Here is a 16,562-nt window from a genome sequence, read left to right as displayed (position 1 = left end):
ATTAAACCTCCCCCGGGAGTCCTCTTAGTTTGACTTACAAGTGCTGTGGTCGAAAGCGATGGATCAGAGCACAGAGGGCCAGGCCACTCCGCCAGGACTGCGCAAAGTCCGTCACCGCCACTCCACGGTATCCGGCCGTCTGATTCTTGCACCACTTGAGGAGCTCGTCATAGACACTGAGTGAATCTAGAAGGGAGGACAGAAACGAGAGGGAAGCACGGACACGGTCAGACACAGGTCGACAGAAGTATCTCACCCTGTTGGGGCAGCACAAGACCAACAAGTGAAGATAGCTAAACACATGCATGCATACATGGACCCACAGTGGCACGCAAATAATGTAAAACACGGGTAGATTTGCTCATTCTCCGGTTGGATACCCAAATCGAAACACTGAGATACCTTTGCACACATATGCAGACACAAACACCAGCATTTACATCACACATTGAAGAAACACTCAAATACCTGCACACAGCGCAGTAATGACAGACAACTAATAGTGTGTACATATTTTAATTTCCCCATTATTATTTATTTTATGTGATAGATCCTGTAAACACCATGGCCAAATCTATGTCAATTATATATCCTTTTACTACTTTGCACCAATTTTAATATGGGAGAAGTCTCCCTTTTACAGTGCACAACAATAAAAATAAAGCAAGTCATAGCACCACGTTTTTACAAAAAATGCAGCATTCATATTTTTTTACTTTGATAACGTTTCTCACAATATTCAACAAGACGTATTAGTTAATAATTCCTATCTCCCATTTTTGGGACTACAGCAATAAAAGTAAAAAAAAATAAAAATCATCTAATTGTGTTGATTCGTATCGCTACAGTCCTCTAACACAACCAATCCACCAATAATCACATGTAACTGCGTTCAAGACAAAGACAAAGACAAATAAAACACAAGCATTTACAATGCAATGGTCTCAGCATTATTAAATGTAGAGCTATTGGCATTTCTCATGATTTTTTTAATTATAAATAAATGGCATTGTCATTTACATTGCCAATAGCTTAATCGTTAAATAAATGGCATTGTCATTTACAATGTGCGTAAAAAAATTCCTAGGCAGTAACACACTGGAAAACATAAGGCATGAAATGACAGCGAAAACAAACTAAAATAAATTGTAAATTTAATAAACACTTTTAAAAATCAACCAGATTATAATACAATATATAGTCTGTGATAAGGGAAAATAAAATATTCATACAATTTTAATAAAAACAAAATCATCAACATCTACACATTTTAAGATAATGAAATCTTTAGAATCTTTAAACGGTCAATTTCATCGGCGTTGCCTACGGCCTGGATACACCAACGGATAGCGTTTTATTCGTTGGTGTATCCAGGCCGTAGGCAACGCCGATGGCCTCCAGGACGTAGTTATTCATCACGCCTTTACCACATACGTCTCCTGAATATCAACAGGAATTTCTATGCATCCATCGTAGTTTTATAAATTCATCAGCATTGGTTGGACCGTTTTTTATCTGAAGCAAGATAGCTCACACCGCATTAAGCGCTTTTTATCTGAAATTGACCGTTTAAAGATTCTAAAGATTTCATTATCTTGAAACACCGGGCACCAAGCACCTTAACGAAGAACTTATTAAGAATTAGGAGCTTACGTTTCCTGTTCTTACCCAATCCAAGGAATTATATTGAGGTTACCGCTATAATCAATTACTATTTTACAAATTCTTGTGGCTCCTGAAGAAGGCGTGTCCCACGCCGAAACGCGCGTCGAGCCTATTTGCCACGGAATAGCGATTGTTAAAATGTGTAGATGTTGATTTTGTTTTTATTAAAATTGTATGAATATTTTATTTTCCCTTATCACAGACTATATATTGTATTATAATCTGGTTGATTTTTAAAAGTGTTTATTAAATTTACAATTTATTTTAGTTTGTTTTCGCTGTCATTTCATGCCTTATGTTTTCCAGTGTGTTACTGCCTAGGAATTTTTTTAAGCACATTGTTATCCCTGTCCTAGGAGTATAGCTTACTCTAATTTTCAGGGGGTCCTTGTTTTGCACAATCCCTCATTGTCATTTACAATACCAATAGCTTAATCGCTCGCAAATGCATGGCCTATTGCATCTACACCCACACAAAGCCACCCACACACACAAAGAGCCACCCACATAGAGTCATTCACATAGAGCCACCTACACACCTGGGGTAAGGAAGACATAGCACATCTCCACTGAACACAAACACACACCAGTGGGCAAGGAAGCGCCCATCACCCTCTTATACAGCTACATATACACACATACTAGGAGAAATGCAAGACACAAAGACCTCCCTTCAATACAAGCACATTACACACCTGGGGTAAGGAAGACATAGCGCATCTCCACTGTACACAAACACACACCAGTGGGCAGGGAAGCTCACAGCACCCTCTTATACAGCCACATATACACACATACTAGGAGAAATGCAAGACACAAACACCTCCCTCCAATACTAGCGCATTACACAGCTGGGGTAAGGAAGACATACATTGGCCATTCCCCCTTTGAGAGAACCCACTGTTTTTTCATCCCACTTAAAGCCCTGGATTCTTCATAAAAAGCAAACCCTCTACAGCGGATTGTAATACGGTTCGAGCGGAAGACGCCTGTCAAACCCATAGATACTTCATTCTCTGAACATTCAGTGAAAACACCAACATATACATGCAGGAAAATGAAACCCTAGCAGAGCTGATTGATGCATGGCTTGCACCAAAATGCAACCATCTCAGCCCTTTAACTCGAGGAGTGGCAAAAGTCTCTCTCCCTCGACCCCCACAACGCACAGTAAAAGCGGTAACTAAAAACGCCAATTTCTGCGCTGACACTTTGAATTAAAAGAAAAGAACAAACAAGAAAATATCTCCAAATCTGTAATTATTCCGAGCCGTCCAACAGATGACAATGTCGCCGCGCGCTCCCTGGTCCCTTTTGTCAACCCCTATCATGGCTTAATGGGGATGGATGGATGGGATGGAATTCGCGGAGAAAGGCCTGAATATGTATTTTATTATAAATCGGTAGCAGACTGAAAGAAATCAATTTTTAATTGAGTTTATTATCTGAGCAGGCCCCGCTGTCCATCACTGTGGCTAATGGGATTTCTGCTCGGGTCAGCCCCCACCCCCCAGGAGTTCTGCCACGAGCTCCCGAGGTGCGCCAACCAGCCCAGCCCCCGATGCTGCTGACTGAGGCAGGTTTGTCCCCAGACACTAAATCACCGCCTATCACCAGCTTTGGGCGGGAAATTAACCTTTTCATACGGATGCTGTAGTGTACGGAGTGATTAATGGGGAGAAACACCCATCGACTGCGAGGGGGGCTCTGCAGACCCGCAGCACTGGGTGCCCACCAGGTCTGGGGTGGGGCTCAGGAAGGGGCACCTTCAAGAACAGGGACAGGGTAGCGTGCTGCCCCGGGGTGCCAGCGCAGGGCGGCGTGACAGAGCAAAGCCGGAGATTCAATGGCACCAGGGCACTGCACAAGCCATGGGTGGGCATGGAGGGCACCCCCGGCACTCAACCTGTGTCTGTCCTTAGAAACTGCACTTATCACCCTAACGCACTGCACTCCCATGCCAGATGCATTCAAACCAGAGGTAGAGAACCCCCTACTGCACTCGAACACATGACATTCTGTACTCAAGACTCCTTACACTGAAACCCAACCATACTGGACTGCACATGAACATCCAACATCCTCTACTTCAGCCCCCGTACACTGTACTGAAACCCAGCCATACAGCACATGAACAACTGACATCCTGACCTCTACTTGAGCCTCCGTACAGTGTACTGAAACCCAACCTACTGTACTTCAACACCTACCGTCCTGTGCTTAATCCTCGAGATACTGTACTGAAGTCAAGCCATACACCTGCCAGTCTGTACATATGCCCCTGCCATCCTGTACTACTTAGGCCTCTATACTGTAGTGACCTGTGGCTCAGTCTTCAGGCTCGGTGGAGGGTCTGGGTAGAGAGCTGTGGCGGCCTTACCGGACTCCTGGTCCCAGTGTGCCGGGGACCTCCTGGTGGCGCTAGGGAGGCGCACATCGGGGGAAAACAGAAGAGCCCAGGAGATTGCGGTGAGTCATAATGCATGCAAACAGCAGTAACCTCCCCTACCTTGTCTGTGCACGGAGAAAACAGCCTGCTGTGACGGGACGGCGGTGCAGGCCGAGAGGAACCCGGGGGAATCCTGAGGCACGTAATGGCGGGCGTCTCTCGTCTTTGAGCAGAGGTGCCTGCAGGACAGTGGTGGAGGCCCATGACACTGGGGTGTCCAGTCGAGTAGCAGAAACCGAACCTTGATCCCAGGAGGGGGAACAAAAGAACGCGGACAGGAGGCGCCAGGCAGCTGTGGCTGACGGAAAGTCTCCGCGGGCAGGCCTCTTTCTGGGCAGAGAGCTGTGGCGGCCTTACCGGACTCCTGGACCCAGTGTGCCGGGGACCTCCTGGTGGCGCTAGGGAGGCACACATCGGGGGAAAACAGAAGAGCCCAGGAGATCGCGGTGAGTCTAGCCGTCCAACGGCGATGACAGAACGGCCCCTCCTGCGGTGTAATTGACGACGTGCAGGAGGTAGCAACTGACGGGACCTCACGGGCTGGTGGAGTGAGTGACGCGAGGCCGCGGTGGTGGCAGCCTGCATGACTTCTGGCAGGCCGCATCTCGAGGCTGCGAGGAGACCACTTGGGGGTCTGATTGCCTATGGTGCTGGGAGGCTGCATGTAGAACGTGGTTGCAGCAGTGTGGAGCCCCATGCCCCCAGTGACTGCCTTGCTCCCCTGGGATGCTTTCCATGATTGTCTGGGAAGGCCGGAGCATCAAAATGGCGGCCGCAACTCCGAAAATGTCGGAATCGGGGGCGTGTTTTGGCGTTCTGAGTGACGGATGTCGTCACAGGGCGAAAGAACGCCAAAAACACGCCCCCGTATCCGAAAGAGACGGGGCTTTATTGGAGTGACTCCCCTCTCCTCCAATGGCTGGCCTCCGTTTAGGAAGCCAGCCAATGGAGGAGAGAGGCGGGTTCAAGCCCCCATACTCCAAAACATTAAATCTCCTCCCGGAGACTGCGCAAGCGCAGCCTTCGGTCCTCGACCTAATAATTGTAACACAGGCGGCCTTCTTCAGGAAAATGACACTTATCAAAGGTTTGCAACTTCATTATTGTGTTTCTGGGAAATACAAATCCGAAGGTACACTCTCTTTTGGAACCTCATTAAAGGCGATCAATGATATTCACCTTGCTCCATGGCTGACCAATCTCCTGTTATTGGTCACTTTGTCGTCTCCCTCCTGCTTTCTAATTTGATTACTGGTTGTTCCCAATTATAAGAAAGTATCGACTGACAAAATCATCAAGATCATCAGTCCACTTTTGTCCCTGTTTATACTTTTGGTTAGATTTCTTTATCCTGAGACTCCTGAAATGAATCCCTTTGTTGAGTCTTTATCCTGCCACCCACCAAATTAACACATGCGAATGGACTCTATTTCTCAATGTATTTCCACTGTCCTTAAGAGATCAGCTGTTAATTAATTGGCCAGCTGTATTCAGCTTCATACCATCACCTGCTCTCATCATTGACTACATTACAAGGGAGACGTCTACCAGCAAGATACTCAAAAATTAAAGACCAGCACAAACGATCAATGGCCTGCATCAAAACACGGTCAATAACACCAGTTAGCATGCACTGATAAACATACGCGTAACCTGTAAAATACTCACCTGCAGAGACATCAATACATCTGTATCAGGAGTCATCAGCATAATCATAAAAATGCCAATACAAAAACTCATCAAAATGAAAAAGCAGGTGAACAAAAACTCTGCAGCAGAAAAGCATAACATCAGATGCACAAAGACTACCAGAGACAGAACTCAAAACACCTGACCACGACTCGCTGGCAGAAATTAACAAGCTACTTATTTATATAAATGCCCTTTTTGGTAGAGGCTATATAGCTGTAGGTACCCCACTTTTGAATATTCTCCAGGCGTCACTTTTCAGTAGTACCTCGGCGTGCCGGAAGGTGGTGCCTTGTGGCTCTACACTAATGACGTTTTGCTCTGGAAATGATGTGCTGAGCCTATAATAGCACCACTCCTGCGCACTGACGTCAGTTGCTTTAGAGAATGTCCATTCCTCCAGACCGAGAGCCCAAAATTGGTAGACCGTGTGCCGATTTCTAGACTTGGGATCTTATTAATAGAAAGAATCCAATCACAGAACGGGAAGAAAAGGAGGGCCAGTGAGGAATGTGTGGCTGTTTAGAGTCTCAACCAGAAGGAGCATTACCAAAGGTAAGTAATTTGTTCTTCTGACAGAGACTGCTAGCTGCAGATTCCTCAACTTTTAAATAGATATTAAAACAATACCAATTCGTAGGAGAGTCTGTGAATGAACTCAAACCAGAAAGTTCTGCAGGATCAAGCGGTAAAATGCCCCTCCCGGTAAACCGGATTGTCCAGGCAATAATGCTTACTAAAACATATGGCGGCATGTCCATATAGTGGTCTGTCAAATGAACTCCTTGTGCCAACACAGTGGAAGTAGCTTTGGTCCTGGTAGAACGAGCACACAGTCATTCCAAAGGCGGCTACTTCTTGGCCAAAGCACAGCATATCTTAATGCACAGCACGATCCAACAGAAGATGGTTCTCTTCTGCACTGATGGGTAATTTTTTACTCCAGAAAACCCCACAAAGAGCTGATCGTCCACCTGGACGTCTAGGTCTGTAAAAGTGGTGTGCTTTGTTGGGGTCCTAGGTATGAAGTGTCTCCCCTTCCTTAGAGGGGTGAGGCGGAGCATAGAACGTCAGCAGGGTGATGGTTTGACCGACATGGAACCTACTGAAAGCAGGAAGGATGCCCACATCCGCAACACCACATTCCTGGGAAGAAAGAAGTGTATGGTGGGCTGACACAAGGAGCATGAAGCTCACTCCCTCACCGTGGAGACAATGAGGAACACAGCCTTGAGAGTAAGGAGACGTAAAGGACAGCTGTGAAATGGCTTGAACTGAGTGCATACCAGATAAATCAGGACTAGATTAAGGCCTTATTGTGCAGTGGCGGCTGGTGATACTTGAAAGTGGTGTGGTGTAATACCGCCCTGGAGCCAACCTAATTTGTTTTCAAAATTTGCCTCACTTATACTCTCTCCCTCTACCATTTACTCTCTTTATCCTCACTTACACTAACCCATTCTCACTCATATTTGCTCCAACTTACTGTTACTCACACAAAAACCTACTCCCTCTCACTGGTTCTCACTTACTAACGTACTTGCACACACACACTCACGGACTCTAGGCCCTGGTGCAACTGCACATGCTGCACCATTGATAGCTATACTACTGGCTCACTTCCACTCCTTTTCACAACTTCTAAACAAACACTTGTTCTAACACACTCATTCACTCTCTCCCTCATACTCCCTTTCACTTATTCATACACACTCAAAATCGGATTCTCGCTCACTTTCACTCTCAAACACACTCATACAGACATCTATAGAGTAATACAAATGTTTTATATACCTTGCTAACTTAGTTGGCAACTCAGAGGCTCCATGGCAGCAGCACTGCAGGAACCTGGTGCTTAGGGCCGGAACCAACAAGCCATGATTCCCAATGAAGAGCCAGACGGAGCAGCAAGGGCAGGTTTGAAAAGGGAAACACTCACCTCAATCCCCTTCCCTGCTTCTTGATAGGATAGGTTTAGAAGTACAGGCCTAAAAGAAGCTGTGCTGGGGAGCCTGCCCCTGCTGCTCTGTGTGGCTTTTCATTGGCTTGAGGGATGCACTGACGTGCGTCCTTGACAGCCACATTTTAGCAGATGTACTGTGAGGCCTGAGGCATGCGCAGTGTCTCTGCTAAATAAAATGGATGTGTGTCTGTGTGAGGTAATCGTAGTTGAACTATGCACATCCTGACACCCAGCTCATGGTGCTTCAACCCCCTCAGTCCCCTGCTCCTCCACCTGTCATCACGAGCCTGGAGACAAGAGAGAGAAGGCTGACCTGCTCATCGGCAGTGCCCATGAAAACAAAACTTGTGCTTTCACAAACACTGCCAAAATGAAAAAATGCACAGGGACCTCACAGGAGGCAGGGGATGCACCCTCAACGCAGTGATAAGGAGCTGCTGATGCCATTGGGGCAAAAGGAGAAGTTGAAAACGTGTTACAGCCCTTAATAAAAAATCCTATCACAACTGGTAACTTAAACAACTAGGGCTGATCTGGAAACCATGAGAAGCCAAAAGTGTCGAAAGATAACCCTCGATTGTGCCCAAAGCAAAGCCATGCCGGGCTAGAGACAGAGCAAATAACAGAACATCGATAACTTGGCCTGGAGGAGGTTAATCTGGCATGTACCACACCGAGCTACTAATGTGTCCTAACAACAGCCGTATACAGTTATCATTAAGGAACGCCTGGCTGCTAAGATGATGTCAACTACCTCCAGAGGCAGTTTGAAGATGTAGAGCTGTCACCATTCAATCTCTAAGCATGAAGGTCGAGCCTACGAAGGACGGGGTGCAGAACCCTGCCCGGTTGATGTTCCAGCATGTCTTCCCAGAGGGGCAGCCTAATCGGAGAACATATGCTAAAGCCCAAGAGTTCTGGATACCATACTACCCGTGCCAAATCCAGAGCCACTAGGAAGACTTAGGCCTGGTCTGTCTTCTTCAGAATTCAGGGCAGAAGTAGTATTTCCAGAAAGGTACACAGGAGTCCAGAGTTCCACTAGAGGCAGAACGAGTCTGAGCGAGAGACGCCTTGGAAATTCCACGTGCAGAAGAGCTGATATTGCACGTTCTTGACAGTGACAAAAAAAATCAACCCAAGGTTCTCCCAGTTCAAGGAAGAGACCTTACACCATCTCTGGGTGTAGTTACCATTCGTGATCTGCTAGGCATCAACAGCTGAGCTTGTCCGCCCTGGCATCCAAAGATTCTGCCAAGAGGATCACCAGCAGGAAAATATCTTGGGGGTTCAGCCATTTCAAAAGGAAAAAGGTTCCTGGCCCAGGGTCTGTGACCCCCCACCCAACCGTTGCAGTACCAGATGGTGCTGGTGTTGTCCAATAGCACCTTTCCCAGCCTCCCCTTGTTGTACATAAGAAAGGCTTCAACTTCAAGTGGATGGCCCTCTGTTCTAGAACTTTGATGCGGAGGAGGGACTCCACCAGAGACCTCTGATCGCTCCCAGGTGTACGCCCCAACACAGAAGTGCTGCATCAGTCACCACGGTCTGCTGTGGATAGGGAAGGGAGAGCGGTTTGACACAGCCCGAATCATGGTCGAGCAACCACCACTGCAGATGTTGTGCAGTCTCCTCAGAAATCTGAATGTGGTCAGGAACTTTGATGTTATGCCCATTAGGCATCAGACCTCACGACAGAGCTCGCATACACCACCTGTGGTGTGCTCGAAAAGCAGGATGCGGGAGGCCAACAGTACCAGCAGCCTCAGATTCATCCTCACTGAAATCCAGAACCAAGGCTGAATGATTGGGATCATAGCCTGAATGTCCTGGACACTCTTTTCCAGGGGAAATGCGCAAAACCGAACCATGTTACGAAGGGCTCAGATGAAGTGGTGTGTCTGAGAATAATTAAGGCAAGGTGGTCGACGACTACATGGGGCAACCACCAGTGGTTCAACAGCCAGTGGTCAAGTCAGGGGAAGACTGGCACTCTTGATCTCCTAGTGTGTAATGCCACCACTGCCATCACTTTCATGAATACCCGAGGGGTGCTGGAGAGACCAAAGATGAGCACAACGAACTGAAAATACTCCTCTCCCACCATGAACCGTAGGTAGGGACAATGTTATGTTATGTTATTTTAATTTGTACAGCGCACAGCTTCTCGGAAGTGTCCCGGCGCTTACAGAAAAACAAGGCAGAAGATGTACAATTACCAATTAAAACAGAAGGGTTTTTAGAGCTTTCCTAAACAAACAGGGGTACTGAGTGGCTCTCAAAGCCAAGGGCAGCGCATTCCATGCCAGAGAGGCTTTGCGCACAAAGGAGTTCCCTCCCAGTCGCTGGCGTTTAAATTTCGGAGTCTTCATCAGCAGTTGCGAAGATGAACGCAGCTGCCTCACTGGAGTGTAAAAGGTAAGTCTCTTCTGCAAATAACTCGGGCCAAGACCGTAAAGGGCCCGTTGCACGATAGAGAACATCTTAAATTTCAGGCGGGTTTCAACAGGAAGCCAGTGTAAAGACCTAAGGAGAGCCCGGGCACTGTGCCTAGATGACAGCCCCCCTAGAAGTCTCGCAGCCGAGTTTTGGACCACATGTAGTTTCTTTACAAGGAAACCAAGCGAGAAAGAATCAATGCCCGAAGGACCATCTCTCTGGCGGAGCTCGGCAAAAAGGGCAGGCACTTTCTCAAACTTTTCAGCACACCAAAGCAGGTGCCAGCCAATTTTTTTACATGCGTCACAAAATTCAGATTCTCATCGAACCAGATGGCAAGGTTTTTGGCGAAGCCCTTATTCTCAGGCGGGCAAGGAAAACCAGGAGGCCAGAATCTCCCTCTGAAATCCGAAGCAAAAGAGCCGAACAACAGTACTTCGGACTTTCCCTCATTACATTTAAGCTGCGCATTAGCCAACCAATGAAAGACCGATGACAAGCACTGATGGGGTCTCTTTACCAAGTCCTCCTCCTTGCTCCAGGTAAACAACAACTGGGTATCGTCGGCGTAGGCCATCACCTTAGCCCCCAGCGACTCCGCCAAAGAAATCAGTGGAGTCACATAGATGTTAAATAACAACGGGCTAAGTGATGACCCCTGCGGAACCCCAGTGGAAACCCTCATAGGCACAGAGGCACACGTCGGGAGCCAAACCTGCTGCGATCTTCCCCGCAAAAAGGAGTTGATCCAAAGCAAAGCCGACCCAGAGATTCCTATTTCCGATAGGCGATCAAGGAGCATGGCGTGAGGCACCGTGTCAAACGCCGCCGAGAGATCAAGCATGACCAATGCAGCTCTCCCACCGGCATCAAGACAATCTCGAATCGATTCCGTGACCTCCACAAGAGCAGATTTCGTGCTATACGAGGTACGGAAACCAGACTGCGCCGGATGAAGCAAGCCAGCCCCCTCCACAAAGTTGGTAAGTTGGAAAGTGACCGCTTTCTCACAAACTTTGGCCAAACTAGGCAGAAGTGAGATAGGACGATAGTTTTCTGGGACCAGTGGATCGAGTGACTTTTTTTGAGTAAGGGAAGAATCCGGGCATGTTTCCAGGCTGACGGCACACAAGATTCCCGCAGCCTTTTGTTGACCAAAAAATTCACCTCCGAATTAATGGTGTCAGCCACATCAGATAGTAAGCGGGCCACACAGGGGTCGTTGGGAGAGCCGGACTTAAGGGTTTTAAGAATTCGGAGGGAACCAGCAAGGTCAATAGGACCAAATTCCGAGAGACAGGTGACCGGTTTTGCCCTGGGCGGATGCAGCGGAAAGGACGGGAGGACGGAAGAGGACAGAAAAGTCTCCTGGATACAGATTATTTTATCTCTGAAGAATGACGCCAGGGTGTTACACCAGGAGTCCGTGGCAGGCGCAGTCCCCACCTGGGCACTGGGGGACAGGAAGCTCTGCACAGTTGCAAAAATTTCTTTGGAGTTATTTGCACGCTCAATACGGGCGGCATAGTACTCTCTCTCTTTGGTCTCTCCTATCGCCACATAATAAAGTTTTTGTTTAGCTCTGAGGATGATTTTATCAGAGAGATGGTAGCCGCCAAGACGCCAAGCCCTCTCCGCAGCCTTGCAGGCATGCTTCAAAGTCTTCAGCACGGGAGTATACCATGGCTTCGAAGGAGATTCACGCCACAGCCTTGTCTGACGCTGCTCCGACCTATTAGCGACAGCGCCAGCAATCCAATCGGCAAATTGCGTTACATTCTCCTCCATACCACCAGAAAAGGAGGGCCGGGAAGCAGAAAGTGAAACGCTTAGCTGGCCGGGGTCCACCTTCCTGGAGATAGGGGGGCGACGGCATCTGCCTGCCGGGGAGAGTTATCCAAATCCCAAGAAAAAAATATGGGAAAATGGTCTGACCAGATCACTGGCCGAGGCTTCATCACTAACAAGGGGAAAGTGGCACAGATGATGTCCAACATGTGCCCCCCCCCCAAGTGTGTGGGGAACAGAACCCCTTGAGATAGGTTCGCTAAGTGGAGGGAGTCCATGAAAGCTATGGAGTCCCCCTCTTCGGGGTGGTCGAGGTGGATGTTAATGTCCCCAAGAAGCACAAACTTGGAAAACCGTAAAGCCTGCTCTGCCAGAGCATCTCCACAAAAAGTTCCTTGTAGGTCCAGGGGGCCGATAAATCAAGGAGCCACCCAGAGTAAATTGGGCTGATAGTTGAAGGCTAAAGTTCAAAGCTTCGCAGTCACCCCAAAGGGTAGCTTGTTATCTCCGAAAGGTCCAGTCTTCCCCATACCAGATGGCTAAGCCTCCGTCACGGCTCATGTAGCGACGGTCCCGGTGAACTTTAAATCCTGCCGGTGTAGCTAAAGCCACTATGGGGTTCGAACAGGCATCAAGCCAAGTCTCTGTTACAAATAATATGTCCAAGTTGTTATCCGTAATCAGATCCGCTATGTCGACGAAATGCTTCGTCACAGATCTCGCATTGATTAGGCACGCACTAATCGCCCCCCAAGTCGGAGAGGTAGCAGACTGACCTGATGACCGGCGCTCCGGAGTAAATCTAAACCCGCAGTGCCCACAAGTGAAATCCCTGGACAGCCTCTGTGCGATGGGCAGGGAAGGGGCTTCAGCGATTTCAGCCACTCCGCTGAGAGGAAATTGGGGACGCAGGACTTTGGGCCATTTAGGGCAGAGTGACATGCCCTGTGCCCTGATTTCGCGCTGACGGGTGCAGACGGGCTTGCTGGTATACATCCAATTTAAGGGGTGTGGTTGGGACCGGCGATCAGCGTGCATCATCTGGAACGCTGACCGCGAACAATGCGCGTCGCGTCCAAGATGGCCGCTGTCTTCAAAGAACCCCAAGAAGCTGCCCGAGCGTCGAGCGAGGAAGTGCACTATGGGCACAATATCGGGCCAAGAGTCGGTAAGAACGATGCCCCGATAGTGAGAAAAGTTGAAAGACACCACAATGTTCTCAGCTTCCCAATGCTCGCATCAGACCTCCCCCCTCAAATTCCCTCACACAGCACAAATGATGAATTAAAAGTATCGTTTTAACAAAATGAAAGTTTAAAAGTCAAGTGCACAAAAAGCAACCTTTTTTCCCCACAAAAAGCAACCTGGGATGGGTTGGCAGGATAGGCATATGGAAATATTCTTCCTGCAGGCCCGACACTACCATCCAGTCTCCAGTGTTGAGGGCAGACAAAACCTGGGCCAGGGTTAGCATTTCGAATTTCCCCTTCTGGAGAGTGCAGATCTAGAATAGGCCTAAGACCGCTGTACTTTTGGGCACAAGAAAATCATGGGAATAACAACTATATCCTACTTCTGGCACCAGGACTCTCTCGGCAGCCCTTTGGACTAAAGGGCTTACACTTCCTGGCAGAAAATGGAAAGTTGGTCTTCGGGTAAGGTGTATCCATTGCAAACAATCTGTAGGACCCAACTGTCTGACATGACTGCTTGTCAGCCCAGAAAGAATCAGTGGATTCTGCCTCCTACCACCTGGCCAGGTCCCTTCAAGAGCACGCTAAAAGGGTTTGAGAGGTAAGGTCACAGGGGGCAGTAAAATTGGCCTCTAATGCGAAACTGCTGGGTTGCCTTGTAGGGGTTGGAGGTAAGGGATGCCTCGGCCCAAGCTGTGAAAGGAACAGTGGAACTGTTGCAGCTGGCGAGGCAGAAAGACCCAGAGATCAAGAGTGATCTTCTTAGAGTGCTTGAGACCAGTATCAATTCTTTTTCTCCAGAACAGACGAGTCCCATTAAAGGGCAAGTCCAGCAAGGAAGACTTGGCATCACCCAGGAACCCAGTCGATTGCAGACAACACATGGCAGCAAATGTAAACGCTGGTGGAATCAGCGGACTCGAAGCCACAACAAATAATACATAGGACCAAAACCCCAGTCTGCCCAAACAACGGAACCTGGGTACACTGAAATATAAAACAAATGGTTCAGTGAGACTCAATTTTGATAACCCATGAAGTTAAATTATATATTAAAATTAAAGTTACAAGTATAGAGGTGCACCCAAAAAGGAAAAAAGTGTAATGTAAATAGTTTCTTGTATATTCTTTATTATTTTTCTTCTAAAATCTTTTTTTCAGATCAAATTAGAACATTTACAGCCTCAGCCAATGTGTTTCTGTACAAACATCGAAATTCTTCAGGGCGTTTTATCACCAAGCAATATAGTTTCTTCACATATTTAATATAGGAAAAGTGCAAGTCTGATATGGTCACATTTCATAATCACATCCCAATCAGTTCAATCTTCTTATCATAGCCCGGTCCCAAGTTATTTTGGCAATTCACCATTCCAATCTGTATATTCAAGGTTGTACCCTATGATGACACAAGGATCAGTGTTCCCTGTTGTGACAAGCACTCCACGTTCCAAATAGCAACCAGCATTTACAATGCAATGGTCTCGGCAAGCTTAATCGTTAAATAAATGGCATTGTCATTTACAATGCCAATAGCTTAATCGCTCGCAAATGCATGACCTATTACATTTACACCCATAGAGCCACCCACACAAAGCCACCCACACAGAGTCATTCACATAGAGCCACCCTCACACAGACAGAGCCACCCACACATAAGAGCCACCTGCAAAAAAAGCTATCCACACAGAGACACACACACACACAGAGCCACACACACACAGAGCCTCCCACACAGAGCCCCACACAAACAGAGGCCCCCACACAGAGCCCCCACACACAAACACACACACAGAGCCCCCCCCCACACACACACAGAGCCCCCCCCACACACACACAGAGCCCCACACACACACAGAGCCCCCCCCCACACACACACACACAGAGCCCCACACACACACACAGACAGAGCCCCCCCCCCCCACACACAAACAGAGGGTTCAGAGTGGGGAAAGAGGTGGCGTTTTTTTTGCTGTGCTGAGAGATGGGATCAGCCCCGGGATTCTTGAGGGGGCTACCGAATTGCAGAGACAGTGGGAGAGGCATTTAGAAACAGAAATCTGTTCATACCTGGAAAGGCACGGAGTCTGCAAGTGTGTGCAAGAGAGCACTAGACAGAGATGGGTGCAGGCACCGATAGATAGAGGTGACAAGGGAATCGACAGCGAGAGAAAAGAGAGAGTGAGTGAGAGAGAGGATGTGAGAGAGCCAGAGGGAACTGAGTGAGAAAAACAGACATACAGAGGTGAGAGAGAGAATAAGAAAGACAGATTGGAGAGCGGGGTGGCGTAACGATGCGCGCAAAGGATAGGAGGGGTGAAGAGGAAAGAAAGAAGGAAAGAAAGAAAGAAGGAAAGAAGGAAAGAAGGAAAGAAGGAAAGAAAGAAAGAAAGAAAGAAAGAAAGAAAGAAAGAAAGAAAGAAAGAAAGAAAGAAAGAAAGAAAGAAAGAAAGAAAGAAAGAAAGAAAGAAAGAAAGAAAGAAGCAATAGAGAGAAAAGGCAGTCACTGTTGATAGTTCTATGGGGCATTTGATTTTGAGGGGGCCCATTTTGCCGTACTGTTCTTCCCCTCAAATTTGAGCAATTTAAGATGTTACTTTCTGCTGGGGTTGGGGCTGTGTGCGAAGGATGACATTTTCTCACAGAAACTCTCCTTAAGTATTTCTTCACCGTGGTGTGCTGAAGAAAGCCTCAGGCGAAATAATGATATCTTTAAAAAGAGCCCCTTTCGGCAGGCAGCTCGTTATTTCGAGTGTGCTTGTAGTTCCAACGACAGTAGTGAGCGCCCGCAATTAAAAGGGGGGTCTGTTTTCATTCTGTGTCACATTTGACATGGCTGTCGTACCTTGGCCCGATCGTTGCACGTGTACAATTGGTTTTTTCTTCAATTAAAAAGACTCCTATGATGCATGTTAATCTGCTGCTGGCACACGACAGACAGACACGTAGACGTGAACGGGACACTCAATTATAGAGAGGGGTTTAGACAGCCCGTGGAAGCCCTGGTGGATTAGTTGGGGCTGCGTGGGGGCGTCTTGTGGGTCCATGAGAGCACACGATGCGTGGATGGGTCTGCAGCCGTGCAGAAGTGGCATTCCCGTCACGTGCTGGCACGTGAAGCATCCTGTAGGCATCAATCACTGACCCACGTCTGTCATTCCCTGCCTGCGCCTTGCTGTGCGCAACGGGCTGTCACGAGGCCGCTAAAAAGGCAGGGTGGAGCACTGACTGACTGCCGACACACCGGGTATCCTTACACTCACTCATACCGCTGCATAATGTACTTCTAGAGAAACCTTTTGAAGCCTGATTGACACCCCCTAAAACACGCAAGAGTATTCCTGCTGTATATGAAACCACTGAAGTAACCACTACA

The 16,562-nt window shown here is 47.8% G+C and overlaps 1 protein-coding gene across 2 annotated transcripts in view; it reads right to left on the bottom strand.

The window, feature by feature from the left end:
- MICAL1 (microtubule associated monooxygenase, calponin and LIM domain containing 1) overlaps positions 1–16,562 on the bottom strand; it is a 360,133-nt gene that overhangs the window by 90,848 nt on the left and 252,723 nt on the right. For both annotated transcript variants that reach the window (XM_078644322.1, XM_078644321.1), the window contains exon 12: positions 39–186. In XM_078644322.1, coding sequence (XP_078500448.1) covers positions 39–186 — 148 coding nt within the window. The remainder of the gene's footprint in view (positions 1–38; positions 187–16,562) is intronic.

The sequence above is a fragment of the Lissotriton helveticus genome, chromosome 5_1, assembly GCF_964261635.1.
Source record: "Lissotriton helveticus chromosome 5_1, aLisHel1.1, whole genome shotgun sequence".
Lineage (NCBI taxonomy): Eukaryota > Metazoa > Chordata > Amphibia > Caudata > Salamandridae > Lissotriton > Lissotriton helveticus.
This window is presented reverse-complemented; position numbering and strand designations above follow the sequence as displayed.